A 19,151-nucleotide genomic window follows, 5' to 3' on the forward strand; every position below is an offset into this window, starting at 1 on the left:
ACCCATAATAAAGTGGGGTGGGGGTAAGAATAGAAGTTAAATAGATTACATTAAGGGGAATGAAGGAGGGTCAGGGGGATGGTAAAAGGAAATATAGAAGAATGTATCTGCCATAATTTTCCTATGTACATATATGAATACAACACAGTGAATCTCACTATTGTGTACATCCACAAAAATGGGGTCCTAATTAGAATAAGATATATTCCCTGCTTGTATAAGTATATCAAAATGGATTCTACTGTCATGTATAACTAAAATGAACCAATAAAAAATTGTTTATGACCGTTTAGCAATAATATATGTATTATAAAAAGGACATAAAATCATTTAATAAAAGATAATCCAGAAGAAGAATGGGTAAAAGATATGAATAAGCAATTTATAGAAAAAGGAATAGAAATGCATATTTAGTATAAAATAGGATGCCCCTAAAAGTCAGCACTAACCATTTAATCGCCATTTAAACTGAGAGTAGCTACCACTAAAATTGGCAAAATTTTCAAAAGTTTAGGAATACCAAGAATTGATGAGTATGAGAATAAAATTCACCTTTATATGAAATTTATATACTGAAATGCACAGTAACTATAATATAATGTAATACATTACATTATAATTATATAATTATAATATTATAATTTATTAATATATTATATTAAAATATAGCTATTTTAAGGGGGAATTTCATGGTTGATATTTAAATTAATTGTATATCTTCCTTATGACTCAGAATTCTTTAATGTAACATTAAAAATTAAAAATGACCTAAATAATTATTAATATGATTTAAAATATATATATTATACTCTTACTTTTGATTTAAACATCAGTAAACAAAATAAGGTTATTTCATATTTCCTGAAATAGAAAGTACTTAAAGTCATACCATTGAAAGTCAAATGTACAAAAACAGAATTTTTAATGTACTCTTAGGATACAAGGGATTTAAAATTAACATCTTCTACCACTCACTCACAAAATAGGGAACAACTGGAGAAAAGTTTTCAAAAGGTAAAAAATTTGGGATCATAAAATGACCTGATTTGGTATAAGATGACCTTATAACTGATAAAGCTCACATCTTCAAATACATTGACTTCATAATCCTATACAGATAACGATGCACACATACCCAATTTTACTCAAAGTGTAAAGTGAAAAGAAAGGGAAAGTTAAAAAAAAAAGTAAAAGAATCTGGGCTATACCTTCCCAAATTCTCTACTTATCTCTTTTCTGGTAGAGGGTTAGGGGATGGGGAGAGATGCCAGAACAGATTCTCATTTTGGAACTTTCATCCATTGAAAGCAAGCCCACAGAATGGGTAAGTAGAGTTACTTCCCTAATGAAAATATTTTTTTCTTTAATACATAAAAGACCTTTATTTCTTTATGCAGTTATATATTTATCTAATTATGAGTTATCATATGGAAAAAACACATTAAATGAGAAAACTGAAACTGTATTGGTAACTAAATTAGTTTTGATATATGTGAAGCCTTTGGATTTCTATATTGAAAAACTAATCATGTATTACCTAAGTAATTATAAATAGGTAAAATTAAATTTACATAATACTTTAAAATAGATTTTAAGATCTATATGACTACATTCAAAGTTATAAATGCAGATTTGTGTTTGTTATACTTTAGTTATTACAGTAGCAGCTGCACACAAAGCTTTAAAAAAGGGCCAGTTACATTCTGAATCCTCACAGCAGCATTTCAGGGAAATATGTGGTCAGTATTACCTTTAATTTATCAAATAAGGGAAATAGCAGTTGATTTCTTATGAGGAACATTTTATAGCATGTGATTCATCTTAAATATTGTTGCCCTCTCTTCTTTTGGGAAGATATATTTTTCTTTTTATTTCTTGCAGATTTAAAAAAGACTTCTTCCCTTAACCAGACTCTAGATGATTCATCTCTATAGGTTGTTATTTGAATCCCTCCGATACTACTTATGTTCATTCATTATACAGCATAGGCACGTACAAACACACGTATGCACACCATGCACAAAGTCCTTCACCACTTCTACTTTTTTCAATTAAAACATTATTAGACTGGAATGTGGTATGCTCTTGGATGATAAGCTTAATAAAAACAACAGTTTAACAACCAAATTAAAATTTGGAAGGTAAAATGTTTTTGGAATAGAATGTCACTTTTTTTCAGTCAAAAAAATGGAGCCCCACACTACTGGAGTTGAAATACCAATTATTCAGAATCCAGAACAGGGCCTGATCACCATGAATTGTATATTTTTTTCTTAAGGAATTTTATCCTTCTGCTTGAAAGCCACACCATCCACATTGCTTTTCTGTGCTTAGCTGAGTCTGAAATGATCCCTTTTTCTGAATTTTTGTAGGCCACAGTTTATCAAGTATATGATTTTGTCAATTACTGATTTTAATTGTTGATCTGTGATAACTTCTAAACCATAATTTCTTCTACTAGACCAAAACCTTTGGGGTTGAGGGCAGAAACTATGTCATAAAACTTAGTTCATGGGGAAGTACATAAACAAATAACACTTATATGCTACTTTGCTGTAGTTCTACAGTCCTTCTAGAATCCAGTTTAATAAGAGTGATCATTTGAAGTTCTACTCGAGAGTATTTTGTTCGTTATATTCCAAATATACCTTGACCAGTTTAACTTATCAAAAGATCATTGAATATTGTTTCTGAAATGGTTTTTTAGTAATAATCTTAAAATAATTATATAAAACCAATGTGGGGAAAACTGATGATGAATTATGTTTGTCTTCTGAATCTTATGTGGCAAAATACTTCCCTAACTTGTAAAATTTACACAAAGCTTGTTTAAAAAAATACTATAGATTTTATTTTAGTTTGATGTTGTATATGCAGTATACCAAAAAAAAAATCTTCAGAAAAATATAGTAAAAATAAGGACAAAACACTTTCATATCACCAGCCAGAGATGAGCAATATAAGCTGACATTATCTTTTTACTTAGGTTTTAATTATTATGAATTATCTACAAAGGAAACAATACAGTAGAAGTAGTACCACTTTATCTTGAACTCTATATTTTCAACTAATTTTTCTTATACCAATGCCTATTAATGAAATGCATTTTAATAGACTCCAAAATCAATAAGATTCAGGTATTAAAAGCATGATATTTTGCAGCTGCAATCTCTAGAGTCTTTGGACCAGAAAAGAGATGTACATAGAATATTCATGTAGAGTCACACTAAGTTTCTTTTTTCTTCATAAAATGTATTGCATCAGCAGAGCATTCACATTCAGATTATGGTAGATATCCCCGTTTTTTTGTGACTACAAATGCTTATGTTAATGTCATCTTTCAATGGAAGGTGGCTCATTGTAGAAGCCACATCTTTGCCTGGCCATTGTATTCTTTTAAGGAGAGAGAGATGGCACAGAGAAGCAGAAATAGAGTTTATAACTTGAAGTGGTAAAGAAAGGTGAATATAACAATGGGTAAGATGTCACTCAGTTCTTGTCTAGTGAAAATTATACTATACCTTGAGATTTTTATCAGATATTGCACTATCTTCTTTATAAAAAGTACAAGGAGAGATAAGAAAGATACAATCAGTTATTCATGTCATTATTTTTTAAAAAAATTTGTTCTTTTTAGTTATATATGACAGTAGAATATATTTGAACATATCATTCATACACTGAACATGATTTCCCATTCTTGTGGTTGCACATGATGTGGAGTTCCACTGGTTGTGTATTCATATATGAACATAAGAAAGTTATGTCTGATTCATTTTGCTGTCTTTTCCATTCCTATCACCCACCCTTTCCCCCATGACCCTCTGTCACATTCTTAAAACGAATACTCAGCTTACCCTTAACACTAATATTCTGGGTTAGTTTCTTGCTCATCCTTCTTCCCTCTTATCCCCAGTTCCTTCTCTCTCACCCTTATTACCCAACCCATCTTCATCTTTTTTTTTACCTTCCACCTATAGGCCTAAACTATTTTTGGTAAAAATTTAATTACCAGTGAAGCAAAAGGAGTTTGACAATCTATGTAGTATAGAAGCTATTTTCTGTGACAGTAAAAAACTACGTTATCCTTTAATAAAATATAACAGAATCCCTGGAGACAATGCTTTGTAGGAAAAGGCCAACCACTTCAAGATGAAAAAGAAAGTACTTCAGAAACATGAGTGAAAAATCTATGCCAACATTGCCAACCATGGTGCCTAAGTATAGAAAAATGGAAACAGAGTAAAAAAAAAATTGAAATCGGGTCTTATTCTTATATTTTTTTCAGTGAAAAGATTAATCAACTGTGATTCTAATTGAGTTAATCACATTTCACCTTTTGAAAAGTGATGAGGGTTTTTCCTTTTTTTTTATTTTGTAGAATAGCCTTGTACAGTGCTCATTAGGAAAAATATGCAGTTGATTTGAATTAGGTGATATGTGCTCTACTTATTGTTTTGCCACCAGAATTAGTGCAGCCTTCACAAAGATTCATAAAGATTATGCTTGACGGATTCATCTCCTTCAGTGTGATAGGTGCATCTTCTGCAATGAGGCTGGTCTGAATGCTCTTGGAGAGATACTCTATAGCTGTACTTTGTAAATAGTCACCTTCACTAGTCTGCTTCATTGTTCATCTTTATCTCAGGTGATGACCTTGCCTCCTACTTCATAGAGAAAACCAAGCAGTTAGCTACTGAATTATGAAATCAGAGCACCAAAATATACAGCATATGTTCTGTATCTATCCTAACCTTCTTCCATTTAGTTTCAGGCTTAACTCTAATCTGTTTCAAAATCTGACCTTTAAATATTACCCTTTTAATTCTTCTTTTTCATCTTTTATCCTCTATTTTACCCCATCTTTTCTGTATTCTAGTGTTTCTCAATTCATTGACTTCTTTTCTCTTGATTGTATACAAGCTCAAATCCTTGATTTTAAAATTTTCATAGACTTCATTTTTTAGAATAGTTTTAGGTTCACAGAAGCATAGAAATTTCCCCTGTGTGTCCTGCCTCCAAATTTTTTTCTATATTCTATATTCTTTTCGTTTTTCTACTTCATGACATTATATTGATAATTTTTAAAATTTCTAAAATACTTCCTTCAGTTTTTGTGATATATTGTCTTGTAATTCTCATTTTTCTCTTAACTACTCTGTTTTTCTTTTTCCCCCCAATATTTTCTCTTCTTTTCATGCCTTAGAAGTTGATGTTCCTAGAAGAGGACTTTTTCAACCTGAATGTCCTTATGAATCACTTGAGGAGCATGATAAAATGTAAATTCTAATTTAGGAAATTATCATGGAATTCAAAATTTGTAGTTATAAGAAGTACAGATTATTGATTTTTCTACTGGTTAAAAGGCCATAATTTGAATAGCAGTGTTCTGGCCAGAAAAGAATTTTTGCTCATATTCATTCCCCAGTGAATTTACAGGTGTGCCATGTTATTCATAGCTCAGCTTCTAGTATGTGGTGTGGGGTTTGGGGAAGTTGGAGCCCACAGGCCAGGAATTTTGCTTATTTATTGCAATTTGCTTATTTATTGCAATTGAGTGGAACATTATATGCTACTCAAGTATGAAAAAATTTTGGAAAGATCTGCCCCAGAATTCTAGACATCTGATCTTGCCTATTTCCAGATCTATACTCTCATCTCTAGCTGAAGTTTTACATTAACTGAGCATCTCATAGGCATCACATTACACACACACATACACACACACATATGTACATATATAATATACACATATATTGCATTATACATATAAACATACATATATGCACATGCATATTATATATATATACATATGTATTTTATGTATTACACATATAAACACATGCACTATACATAAATATGTAAAACCATATATGTGGTACATACACAGTCCATATACATATGAACATCCATATATATGGTTCCATCTATATACATGTGTATATATATGTATGTGTGATATATTGAACCATATATACTATAAATACATGTACATATTTATAAATAATGTTTTAATGCTTATGTGCATATGGATATATATATATATATATATATATATATATATATATATTTATATAATTTAATCAGTTACTAAAAGTGGAAATATGATAATAATACTATCATACTTTCATACTTTCTCCTTACATCCAATTAGTGGACAAGCATTTTTCTGTTTTTTTTTTTCTTGTTATTTCTTATGTATGCCCCTTTTCATTTTTGGAATGTCCTACTGCCATTGACTCTGTTCTACCTTCTCAGACATTAATTTTTCTACTCCTCATAATCCACATATTTTCTTCTCAAATTACTTCTTGAATTATATATTTGAAACAAAATCTGATTTGCTACTTTCCTATTGTTTTTCCTTCATTAAATAAAAAGAAAGAAGTCCCTTTTTCTTCATTAATGACTGAGTTCTACAGGACAGATTGCAAAGCTAGATGGGAGCCTTTGGCCCTCCCTCTAAGGGCATTCCAAGAATTTAAACTTGCCATTTCTATTTACACCAAAACTTGGCCCCATGGACACGCAAAAGGGAAGCTTAGAACTCTTTAATGTCTTGAAAGTGCCTTTAAAGAAAGGCTTCTTCCTCCTTTCTGATGGCTGGAAAGCAGCTATGATGACTGGAATCAAAGCATCTATTTGGATCTTAAAAGAAGAAATCCCAGGGGAAGAATTGTTAACCCCCATTTCACTCTTAGTCTTCTCATTTCCTTAGCTATTTTTTCTTTTCAGAAGGAAAATAATTTTTCTAAAACCTGTATTATTGTGGTCTTCCTGTCACTCACAAGGGAACCTAGTCTGAACTAACACAAAAATGAAACACTGGTGTGTCTATCCCTTATGTATTTTCCTGCAATTCAATACCTCTCATGTCTATCATAATAATAAATTTTATAAATTACATAGATTTTTGGAATAAAGGCTACTGATACTAAGTGAAGTAAGATATTATAACAGTGATACTAAGTAAAGATTTTTTGCTAAAGAGAGATGATCACATTTTGACCATGTTATTTTTTTTTAAATTTTACTCTCTAGGTGCATACAGCTCTACATGTTATAATTAAAAATAGCATATTCAATACAATCACTCAGTCTGTAGAAAGGTCACTCAGTCCTCCAAGGCAAGAACCAAGACTTGACCCTGATTCTTGTCTCCAAATCTGGTGTTCAAATATGTATTCAAATGCAAGAGGAGAAAAGATAGAATGCAATACTGGTTAAGTTACAAAATATCCAAAATAAACTAGCTATATCTTGTAAATGCATTTATTCCATCTTTATACTACTATGTTCATGAGCATGAATTTTAGTTTGCTCCAGAAATTTGAAATTTTTCATATCAAACTTCTTCAGTGTAATCTTTGCTCTAAGTTGACATATTATATAACTGTCAATATACAGAGAATGATATGTACTTTAGCCTTTTCAAATAGAGCAAAAATTTTAAGATCACATGTTGTTTCTTAGGGGAAATATTTAAGCTACACATAAGATATAATTCTCTTACTATCATCTCAGCAAACACCAACAGAGATCTGCAGCAGGCAATATCTTTGATGATCTCACTCCATTTTAAGTTTTGCAGAAAAAAGAGATATCCTGAATTCCAGAGATTTAAGGTAGGAAAATAATTCTTCTATCTTTTCAAGTATTTTATGGGCTTTACAATGAAATAACATGAAGCAGAAGGGAGATTTCTTAATAGTTTATTCTGTATAATCCTCTGCTGCTTCTTCCCAATAAATAAAATAGGAGGCAAATTAAAGACACAAGGACATTCATTTATTTGTACTAGACAGGAGAATATATTATACAAAGATAGGTTTCTCAGTATTAAGTTAAAGATAAGTCTCTTCTTAAAAGGGACTGATTTAATAACTAGTAGAAATATCATTTAGAGTGATATTTTAAAACATATGTTAGAGTGATTTATTATTTAAAAGGAAGCATTTTATAGATATAGATTGTTTTTATATTAATGGGTTAAGGATTTCATTATATATTCCTTTATTATCTTTTGTCAGGAATATAAGAATTTTTAAAATAAGATTATGAAAAGCCATATATATTTCCTTGGATTTTTGTTTTGTTTAATTTATCTATAATTAATGTTTTTGTCTTTAGACTTCTAATACATAGGGCAAATATACTTTAAGGGATGGACATTAACAAAAATGTAAATATAAAATCAGCTTACTAAAATGTTCTTTTACAATCAAGTGATGACAGTGAAATCTTATGATAAAGAGAATTATTATTTTGACTAAACATTTGTTGATACTTTTTAACACCTTAGAATAATCCTATAAATTTTCCCTAGGAAACCAGTCCTGAAATAACATAAAGTATGGCTTTACTAGAAAAGAAAATTTGAGGCTCCCCCTGATAGCAATGTCACTATGAAGTTAGCCATATCCTCCATTTCCTATGGAGACTCTTCATTGTGAACAATGCCTTTTGTGCCTAAAATACTCTTTCATCTTTTCTGTCTACTCAAATTTTATTTAAATTGTCTTCTTTGTTATAAGGAGTTTGTGCTCCTTTCCATTCCAAAAGGGAATTTTTCCGTCAATATCTATAATTGTTACTGTGTTTGGTTCTCTTAAACACGATACTTTCAGAAGTTTCAGCAAAAGAGTCTCTTGGAACTAAATCATTAAATGCACATAAATGGATTAAAAGACAAAAATGTTCTCTAACATCAGTGGTTCTCAATTTATCTAGGGAATTGAAAACTTGTCAATGATTATAATCCCAGAACTGTGATGGGTGTAATAATACAAATTTAAATATTATACCTTGAGAATGCACATTAATATTTGATTCATATTTATTTGATTAATATTTAGGATGATCATTTACTTATGCTTTCTCTTCCAAGTCCAGATATATTATAAAAGTAAATAATAAAAATCATTTGATGATTTAAAGATACATTTTATATATGAAACATTTTATGTATGAAACAGTTGCTACAACCATTTTCATATGAAATGTTATTTATGTTTTGTCAGTCTTTAAAAGATACCATCACAACATGAAAGCATAATTCTACTTCATATATTAGGGATGGGGATGAATTCCATATATGAACAAGTGTGGTATAGGTGAACAGTCAGTAAGTGGATAAATTAGGGCACTTTTTCTTACAAAAGAGAGATAAGAGGCAAGTCGTAAAAAATATTACCACAAAAAAATAAAATTAGGAATAAAAAAAAACCTGCACCAAATTTCTCAAGCAGTTCTCCTGAATGGAAGAAGCAGAGAAAGATAACAGTGATTTTGGTTATGCCTGAAGATAATTATTTATTTGAAATTGTTAATTTGCTTTTGAATGAAAAAAAATGTTGCTTCATTCCAAAATCAATAGTTCTATCATTGCTCAAGATATTCTGTTAAACCCTGAGGATAAAACTGTTATTACTGTCCCTGCCTCAAGGACTTCACAATTTGAACTATATGGAGCACTGGATTACCACACCCTTGAGCTGTGTGGCACTGGCACATAAGAGGCATCCTCACATAGACTTGGAAGGGAGATCAGAGAAGTTTTCTTAGAGAAGGTGAATGAACAAGTGAATTGAGTAGGGATCAGCCAGGCAAAGAGATGGAATTTACATTTTTCCTCCCAGTCACCTGATGGAAGACATTCAAGTGGTCATTTCATTAAAGATCAAATCATTTCTCTTCTCCCAGGTTCCTATTTAAAGTGCTGTGTGGCAAATATGAACAATAACAAGGTAAACATTTTGCCCTTGCTGATCATTAATAATTTCTTCTACTTTTCTAGCATTTTGCTTGTTGTTAGTAAGTTGTGTGTTTATTTTTTTTCTTTTTGTAGTAACACTACCTCTCAGCTTTTTACCTCTTAATTCTTGAATCTAAGAATATCCAAAGCTAACATCCTCACCAACTGTTGAGATCCTTCTTTGTAAAATGATAAATTTAACTTTCAAAAGAAATATAAGCTTTTATATTTGTCTAACACAAAAAAATGAGAGTCAACAGAATCTAAATCATAGAAAAATTACTGTAAATTATAGTATCTCTAGGATTTTAAGATAGGGTAAAAATTATGAAAGGCATCCAGCAATAACATTGATATGGCAATAGTGGCTTGAAATATATTCTTACAAAGCCTAGTAGCTTCTGGGAACCATATGCATTTTGAAAAAAAGATAATATTGTCGAGGGTTTTCAGGACTAACTTATCTTAAAGAGTGTCAGTAGGTTAATAATCACAACTATTTGTTTATTTTCCAGAGCTTCAAAGTCCTAGTAAAATATGAAATAAATAAATACTTGCTTTATTTCATCCCAGTGGTAAAAACTACAATTTTAGTCTAACAAGCAGCATGATAGAGTAGTAACCATTAAACCATGGAGTATTATTACCCAACAGGGGCTGAGCCTAAGTGTTTTTTGCGGGGGCAGGGATGAAAAGTATTATTCTTTGGATATATACAAAGCACAAATATACAAAATACATAAGCAAATATAGAGTATATCTGTGGTTTTATAGTTTCATAGAAGGCAGTTTGAAAAAAATGTCTAAAACAGTTCCTTAAGACTCAAAATTTAAAAATGCTGAGAAATAATTGCATAATTATTATATAATTGCACAATAATTTATATTGCAATACCCAACACAAATTTTCAATTAATTATGGGGCAAAGGAAAAATAAATCTTTCATTATTCCACTAGATGCTTCCATTTCTATTTCACAGCCTTTTCTCAGAATAAGCAATATCTTCTTAGATTTGTTTGATCCCATATCTTTTATGAGATCTTGAATATAAGACTCTCTTTTTACTCCAGGTAATAACACAGATTTAAATGGAATTCAAATCTAAAGTCATATATATGTGAGAGGGGCACATGCCATGTCAGGTTGATTCATAGTTGAGTATCTGCTTTGTGCATGATAGTGAATTAATACTGTGCATGTAAAACAAAAATCAGAAATGATCCTATCTCCATGGGACTTATAATTGGAAGGAAAGAGAAAATTTGAATGAAAATCTGAAACACAAGTTTGAATTTTCATCTTTATGGCGATATATTATTAAAAATGAGGGTTTTGTTTGCCTAATACTTTGCATGCTCCATTAAATGTAGTCATTGCTTTATACATTTTTCTAGAAGTCATAGAGAAATTTAGGTAGAAAGAACATCCAAGCTTCCTGCACGGAAAATGTTACTAATTCAAACCATGCCTCAAATATAGGTAAAGTTTCCCTGAGTAGGATGGTTGTCTTAAGCAGAGGAAACAGAAACAAATAAAAATAAACCCAACAAACAAACAAATCAGAGATATATAGTTACAGAGGCATGTATAGGATAAATAAGTTCATTTTGCCATGAGAAAATAGAGTAACATTTTAGTTTATATTCTTAAAATTATTTGATATATATTTTTTTTCTGAGTAAAGAAGTTTTATTGCTGGAATTTTAAAATTTAGGTTAACCACCTGTTGGAGATGTTTTTCAGAGATTTTCAAATTTAGTTATTATCTTGGCTGGACCAATTACCTCCAATTTAAATGCAATGAATCAGTGTTGCAAAGGTTTATTAATAGTATGAGAAACATCTTAGGGTTTATACAAATGTTTGTGTCCCCTCATAGAGAATTACTCATCACTTGCATTTGAATATTCCATCCCCTAAACTATTTCTATAGACTGTTAATAAATTTTAGGTTTTTTGCCATTCCTAATTGTACCACAAAAGTTACTGCTTCTGTACCTGAGATTGCCTGTGATGTAATGGAAATACCTTCTCCTAGAAAAAAAAATCTCTTAATACAGAGAGTTTAACACAATTTCAGAAATGCACTGTCATGAAGATACATCTTTTTACCACTGTATTTTCTTCTGACAACATCTAAGGACTTAAAACTCTGTTTTCTAAAAATGTGTTATTGTTGTCATGCAGTTGTAGAACAGATTCATTTTCTGTGACTTAACAGCTAATTTTTTATTCAAATACTTTCCATTTCTTGCTGAAAATCTGAAACACAAGTTTGAATTTGTAGTCAGTTGGTTCTTTCTTAGAATTCCTGCCTTCACTCCAGAATTAGTTATCTGGAGGTGATTCTCATCTCTTTTCCTGTCTACTAACCCTATAATACAAAACTGCAAGCTATACTGTTGTCCTAATGGGAAACAACAACAAATAAAAACAAAAATAAAAACTACATTTCCAAATAGACATGTAACTATATATGAACTTATTTTCAATAAGTACTGGTAATTAAGTATAAAGATAATCATATGGAAAAGTATAGGAGACAGGTTTGGTGATAGAATCAAAGAATGATCCACTGTATATTTTACGACATAGAGGAAAGTAAAAGATCTATCTTCTTCAAAATAATTCCCTAAAAATTTTCTGAGAAAACTTGAGTAAAATGTATCCTCTGTCATTGTGGACTAGTTTATTACTTTAGTTAAAGTTCATGTAATGACAAACACTATAGAAAATTGATGGAAAGATATATGTTACTTAATAAAGTCATTTGGATGGGTAGATAAAATTCTGACAAATCTGTAATTTTGTCACTTCGTCATAACCTGAAAAGTTTTACCTCCACCCTTGGCTCAGAGCTATTTCTTCTCTATGCCCCGCTTTAAGTATTCTAATCTTATTACATGTGAATGTATTTTCCATTCTTTTTTCTTTGTATTCTCTCTTCTTATAACCTTTTATTAAATCTACAGTTCTTTACATTAAATCTGTATGTGTGTGTGTGTGTGAATATATGTATATAATATATATACATATATTCCTAACTGATGATAGGATGCAAAACTAGCATCTCAAACACCCTAAACCAAGTTTAAAGTCCTGTTTTCTTTTATTTAAATTTTTAAATTAGTTCTAATTAGTTCTACATGACAGTAGAATGCATTTTGACACATTATATACAAATGGAGCACAACTTCTCTTTCCTATGGCTGAATAGGGTGCAGAATCACACCAGTTGTGTAATCATACATGTTTATAGGGTAATAATGTCTGTCTCATTCCACTGTCCTTCCCATTCCCACACCCCTCTCCTCCCCTCATTCCCCTCTGCACAATCCCAAATTCCTTCATTCTTTCCTACCCTGCCTCCCATTATGAATTAGCTTCTATATGTTTATCAGAAAACATTCAGCCTTTTTTTTTTGGATTTGGCTAATTTCTTTTCTTTCAACAATTCAATTGGAAAATGGATTTGATTCCAGTATTTCTTTTAAGAGACTACCTTTTGAAGAAAATGCCAAAGTAGTCTCTAAAGTAAAAAAAAAAAAAACAGATTATAAACATTTTTCCTAGTAGTTTTGCCATTGCTTCTGAATATAGTTCTTACTGTTACTTATCAATCTTATGAACTCCAGGGCAAAAGCAATTCTCTTGCCTTAGCCACTGGAGTAGCTAGGACTATAGGCCCAGTACACACCACTAGGCTATTAACTGTAATTTGAAGTAAACCATCTCTGAAGGAGAGGGATTTATAGAGGTATTTTAAGCAAGTTACAAGACTATTCCAATAATAAAGACTCTCCAGTTGTAAATTATTTGTTTTTAAATGTTATCCATATTTCATGGTAAAAAGGTGCTACAACTCCTCCATATTGCTGTAGGTTTATTATTGCAGCTAGATCAGTAGTTGTTGTTATTAGTATATAGTTTTAAATTGAAAATAAATTTCTTCAACTAATTTAGTCCATCACCACTTCCCATACACATACTATATAATTGTGTGATTTACTTTACATACATCTCATTTCTGATGATTGAACAAGTACTTTACAAGGCCCGGTACAAGTATCAAGACTTCTTGACAGCTTCTCTACTTCACATTCCTTAAAACATTGTTATTAGTGTTTTTCTTAACTGGTGACACTTTTTATTTTTCTTCTAGACTTAATTTCTGTGATGGGAAAATGTGGTAGTTTCCCAGTCATCCATAGCTAAATGTGCTTAGCAGAAATATTTGTGCACAGAATTTGGTCAATGAATCTTCTTGAATTGCTTAACATTATACATGAAACACATAATTGTTGATTGACTTACTTTCATACACAGTTATGTGGTTAAGGGAGAGGAACATTATAGAACAGAAGATATTTCACCAGCTGTTTTCTGAATCTTCAGGGTAAACTGCCTGAGGCATTGACTAAGGACTGGGCTATGATTCTTCTATACAAGGGACAATTTATGATATTTTTCAGACAAAAAGAACAGAATCATATGCTATTTGTAGCATAATTTGACAAAACCTATATAGATTCTTGCTTTTATTCCTGTATGCATAAACAATTATAGTAGTAAAAATTTATTCCTTGAAGTGCATTTTTCTTCAACATGTTACATAAGAAAACAGAGCCAATAAACATTAAAAAGAATTTCTCTCATCCTTCAAAAAATAACAAAAGCAAAACCCAGAAATTCAGTGCCACAGTGTTTCTTAGGCTTTGAAGTAAATCAAGTCTCTTATTTTTGATTATCATAACTTCTGAAATTTACATTCAGTTTTTGACATTATGTGCCATAATTTATTCAAAGAGCAAGCCTACTTTTATATCAAATTGTAAAGAAGAAAAATTAAATGTTATAGTATGAAGATAATTTAAGTGAAATATTTCTGGCAGTTTTTCTGCTTTTATAATTTATTCTGCATGTTCTTCATAATCATCACTTATCTCCATTTCAAAGAAAGCTGAACACTGATGTTTTGTTCCTTATTTTATTAATATGAGAACTAAAACCAAAAAACAACAGAACTGCTTAATGAAACAGCAATGTCTGAGAAAAATGTGAATGCTTTAAAAATTTTACTACTTTGAAATTCATATATCTTATGTGTATGCAGCTTTCTCACTTTTTCAATTTAAAGAATTATCTTCATAAAAATTTTCCTCTAAAAATGTCCCATTACTGACATATTCTGGAAATGAATGCTTCCATTTGTATTTTAATAATAAATATTATTGCTCTGCTGATTTTGCCTTTATAAAGCTCATTTGCTAAAAGAGCTAAGAGAGGTAAAAATATCATCTGTGACTTTCTACAGTAGTCAAAGAAAATGCTAGAATGGTATATAATAACATTGCATTAATCAAGTTTTATTCTAGTAATCAACAAGAACTCTCAAACATTGCTGATAAGAATTCAAATAGGTACAACTACTTTGGAAAACTGGTAGTATCTACTAAAGCTAAACACATTCATGCTCCTTCTATGATCCAGCAATCCCTCTCACAGAGAAAGTCTTGGATGCAACATACACATTACCAAAATTGTGTGTGTATATATATCCTCAAATATTTGAGAAACCCAAATGTTCAACAGGGTAATGGAGAAATTAATTGTGGTATAATCATACAATGGAATAGCATGCAGTAATAACTTCCTGCTACATGTGACAACATGGATACATTATATAAACACAATGCTCAGAAAAATAAAGCAGACTCAAATGACATTTTATATAAAGTCAAAAAGAAGTAAATAAGTTTACTGTGTAAGTCCAAAGAGTGATTACTTTTGGATAAGATAATTCCTGGTAAAGGATATGATGGTGAGAAAGGTTGGGGTGATAACGACACTTCTACTTTTTGATCCAAGATCTCTCTACCTGGGCATGTCTCCTCTGTGAAACTTTTTCTAGATGGAAACTTTATTTGTGTGCTTTTTATATGTATATCTCACCTAAAAAATTAAAAAAATTAAAACCTATGAAAAAACTTTGTACCAGCAAATAATTTACTTATAAATGTTGATGGCTTTGATTGGTTTTCAATCCTCCAAAAAAATTTTTTTCCTAGAATTTTTTAAAATTATACTTAGGAGGAGTAAGTCCTAATGTTATTTAGCACAGTAGGGTATTCACAGTTAACAATATTAAATTATATATTTCAAAGTAACTTGAAGACAGGATTCCGAATATTCCAAACACAAGGAAATGATAAATGTTTGAGGTGATGCTTATTCTAAATATCACTTGATCATTACAAGGTGTATACATTTTCTCAAATATCACACTGTACCCCATAAATAAGAATACTTCTTGCATGCCAAGAGCTAAATAAAACTTAAAAAATAAATTAAAAGACAAATAAGTAGGAGCATTTAATATGAAATACTTCTTCATCTTAATTTTCCCTTTGTTTCTTATTGCTTAATACATCACAAACAGATTTAATCAACAAAGACTAGTTTCCATAAAGACATTAATTTACAAATAATTTCCAGTAGAGGGAGCTTCTCTTTCTTTACTATAGGAAATCCTCTTTCAGGAACCATCAATGAATGTGAAAACATTTAATTTTCACACATGATTATTCTTCACAGAATTATGAGTTACTCTCACCTAAGAATAGTCCAGTATACAGATAAATCTTAACCTTATTTGAATTATTAGAGAAGAAAGTAAATTTAATGAAGAATATAAGTATTACATAAAATTCTGTATTATCTTTTTTCATAGATTACATTTTTTGATTATTCATAAAAAGCACTTTAACTAAAATTACTCAATATAAATGAAGACAAATTATTATTATCAGTTTGAAATATATTTTTGTAAATTTCAACTAAACTAGTATTAAATCAAAGGATCTAGTGATGAGTATTATGTATTTAGAAAATAGCAAATGATAGCAAATGTCACGGTGAATTGCCACTGTACATATCTGACCTCATTAACCAAAATACCTTACTGATCTTAGGTATCTATCATAATAAAATAATCTGATTTCATTGGGAAAAAGCACATTATTAAACATTAAAAAGAAATTATAGTAAAATGAATAATTTCTTTCAAAACATGAACTTAGTACTCTTTTACATGAAATTTTCATAAATTTAAAAAGCTCCACACATTTTGTTTTACTCAATACATATAAGATTTCTGGCAATTGTAAAGTTATCAGAATTTAACATATCAAAACATTTTTACTTAAAATACATTAATTCACAATAGTTCAAAACCTTAATTTAAAAAAAAAATCAATAACTTGAGAAATATAATAACATTCTCAAACAGTTCCTATTTTATAGATATCAAAATAATCTGAATTTCTGTAAGGTAATTTATGAGAAACATTTGATATTTTTTTAAGGCAGCCCAAAGATTGAAAAAAAATTGACATACTAACACAGAAAAGAATATTTCCATACTTCAAATAGAAATCAGCATATGCATAACTTACTCAAATTATTTAACTCCAACCCTCTTGAAGAGCTTGCCACCAATAAAAAATGGAAATATTATGATAATTATATGGTAATGGTAAAATAACATTTTGTATTGATGGTTCAGAAATCTGTATGAGCCGTATCTTGCCTTTATGTATTATTTGATGAAGAATAGGGATTAAATTAGCTGATCTTTTGGCTAGACTCTGATATCCTCTTTAAATTAATTTTTTAAAAAGCCCATTGAATATTATTGGAACATAATTTAAAAATGATATGTCATAGAGCAATTTTATAATTTAATAGGTTGGTTGAATACTTTCTTCAAAATAATTCTTGATATCAAACATATCTAATGAATTATTTATGATTTTGCCTTCATGTAGTAACTGAACTAGGTCATTAGAAAATAGTACTTGCAAGATCCTTAGTTTTTATTCATTTGACTTAATCTTAGAATATATCAGCAATGTTCAGAGTTTCTTTGATCTGCAAATACTTGTGTTCTATATTTCTGCCCTTTAAAAAGTTAGTAATGTCCCATTTCTAATTACAAGATGTTTCATAACTTTTAAAAAGAAAAAAAACTCACAATATATGTCACTTTTAAAAGGAAATTGTAAAAGCAATATGTGAGAAGGAAAATCTAGGCTTTTGGAATAATTTTTTTTTCTAAAGTAATCTCAGCTGCAAATAACTTAAGGTGCTATTTACAAATACACAAATCAGTGAAAATAAGGAAAATCACCTGTTTTCACAGGTCCCAATAGATGACTGCTAGGCAGTTTTACATAGAAAACAATACGAGTTAAGGGATGGTTTCAGTAAGTCAGTATAGAATGCAAATTTCTTTTAACTTCATCAATAACAAGTGGTTGCAAGGTAATGCACAGACTTAATGATTCCTCTGACTGTAAATACAAGTAGACTTACCTGAGTAATAGTGCTGCTTCCCAGAAATAAAATCCAGAAACTAATGTCCGAAAGTGTCTCACGTGTGCCATGATACGGAGAGATATATTCACGATCCTGATAACAGACTTATCCAAGGCATAGGGAACCAGAAAGAGAACTGAAAACGTGCAATCTAAGCCCTTGTGGCGCTGGTGGAGACAAACGCTAGGGAAGCTTCAGCACCTTAGACAGCTCCTTGCAGTACTCAGACCCTCTCGTCAAAACACTTGAAATTCCTGTTTGACCCCTTCCTCTGGGCAATGAGCAGAAAGTAGAGTCACAGGGTTACAAATGTATAAGTGATTTATACAGTGAAACCAGAGAAGGGAGTGAGACGAAGTGTCCGAAGTGCCTAGATTCTGAGCAACAGTTCACTGAAGCTCAAACAGCAACGGAAGAATGCTTGTCCTTTCTTGGCTCAGAACCACGATAAGAGGAAGAACTGCAGCAACTGCCAAAACAAGGATGCTTCTCCACCTGCTCCTATTGCAGCCCTCCGGAATCACGTTCTCCACCTTTGGGAAAAACCCCAGCAAGCGCGGCAAAGGGAAGTGGGGGCGGAGCTATACGCCCTCTCCTCAGCCAATCACAACTGCACAGCGGATCAGAGTGACAGGCCACTTAAAACAGTAGGAGGTGCCTGGAATTTAACCCTAAAAAAAAAAAAAAAAAAAAAAAAAAGGGAAAGAAGATTAAAAAAAAAAAAGCGAGAACTGGTGCGAAACCCAAAGGCAGTGAGTGAATGGAGGGAGTTGGAGGAAGAATCCTCAGAGCTGCGAACTGGGTGGAAGTCAGCTTTTTTTCTGGGTTAGGTAGAATAATAAACACGCGGGAGGGATCCTTAATATTCTTTTCAGGAAAATGCACGGTTTAGTAAAGACAGGTCTTTTGGGTTGCACTGTCATTGAGACCTTACACCAAAATATACAAGTCAATAGTAAATACAGGCCCTCGAAAAGGAATAGCTAACTAGGGAAGCTAACACAATGTGATGCAGGAGC

General features: G+C 30.9%; 1 protein-coding gene across 2 annotated transcripts in view; it reads right to left on the reverse strand.

Annotated features, from left to right (window-relative positions):
• Positions 1-18,200, reverse strand: part of Glra3 (glycine receptor alpha 3) — a 156,105-nt gene extending 137,905 nt beyond the window's left edge. For both annotated transcript variants that reach the window (XM_076852373.1, XM_076852372.1), the window contains exon 1: positions 18,130-18,200. In XM_076852373.1, coding sequence (XP_076708488.1) covers positions 18,130-18,200 — 71 coding nt within the window. The remainder of the gene's footprint in view (positions 1-18,129) is intronic.
• Between the last annotated feature and the right edge of the window lie 951 nt (positions 18,201-19,151).

Source organism: Callospermophilus lateralis, chromosome 4 (assembly GCF_048772815.1).
Source record: "Callospermophilus lateralis isolate mCalLat2 chromosome 4, mCalLat2.hap1, whole genome shotgun sequence".
Taxonomy (NCBI): domain Eukaryota; kingdom Metazoa; phylum Chordata; class Mammalia; order Rodentia; family Sciuridae; genus Callospermophilus; species Callospermophilus lateralis.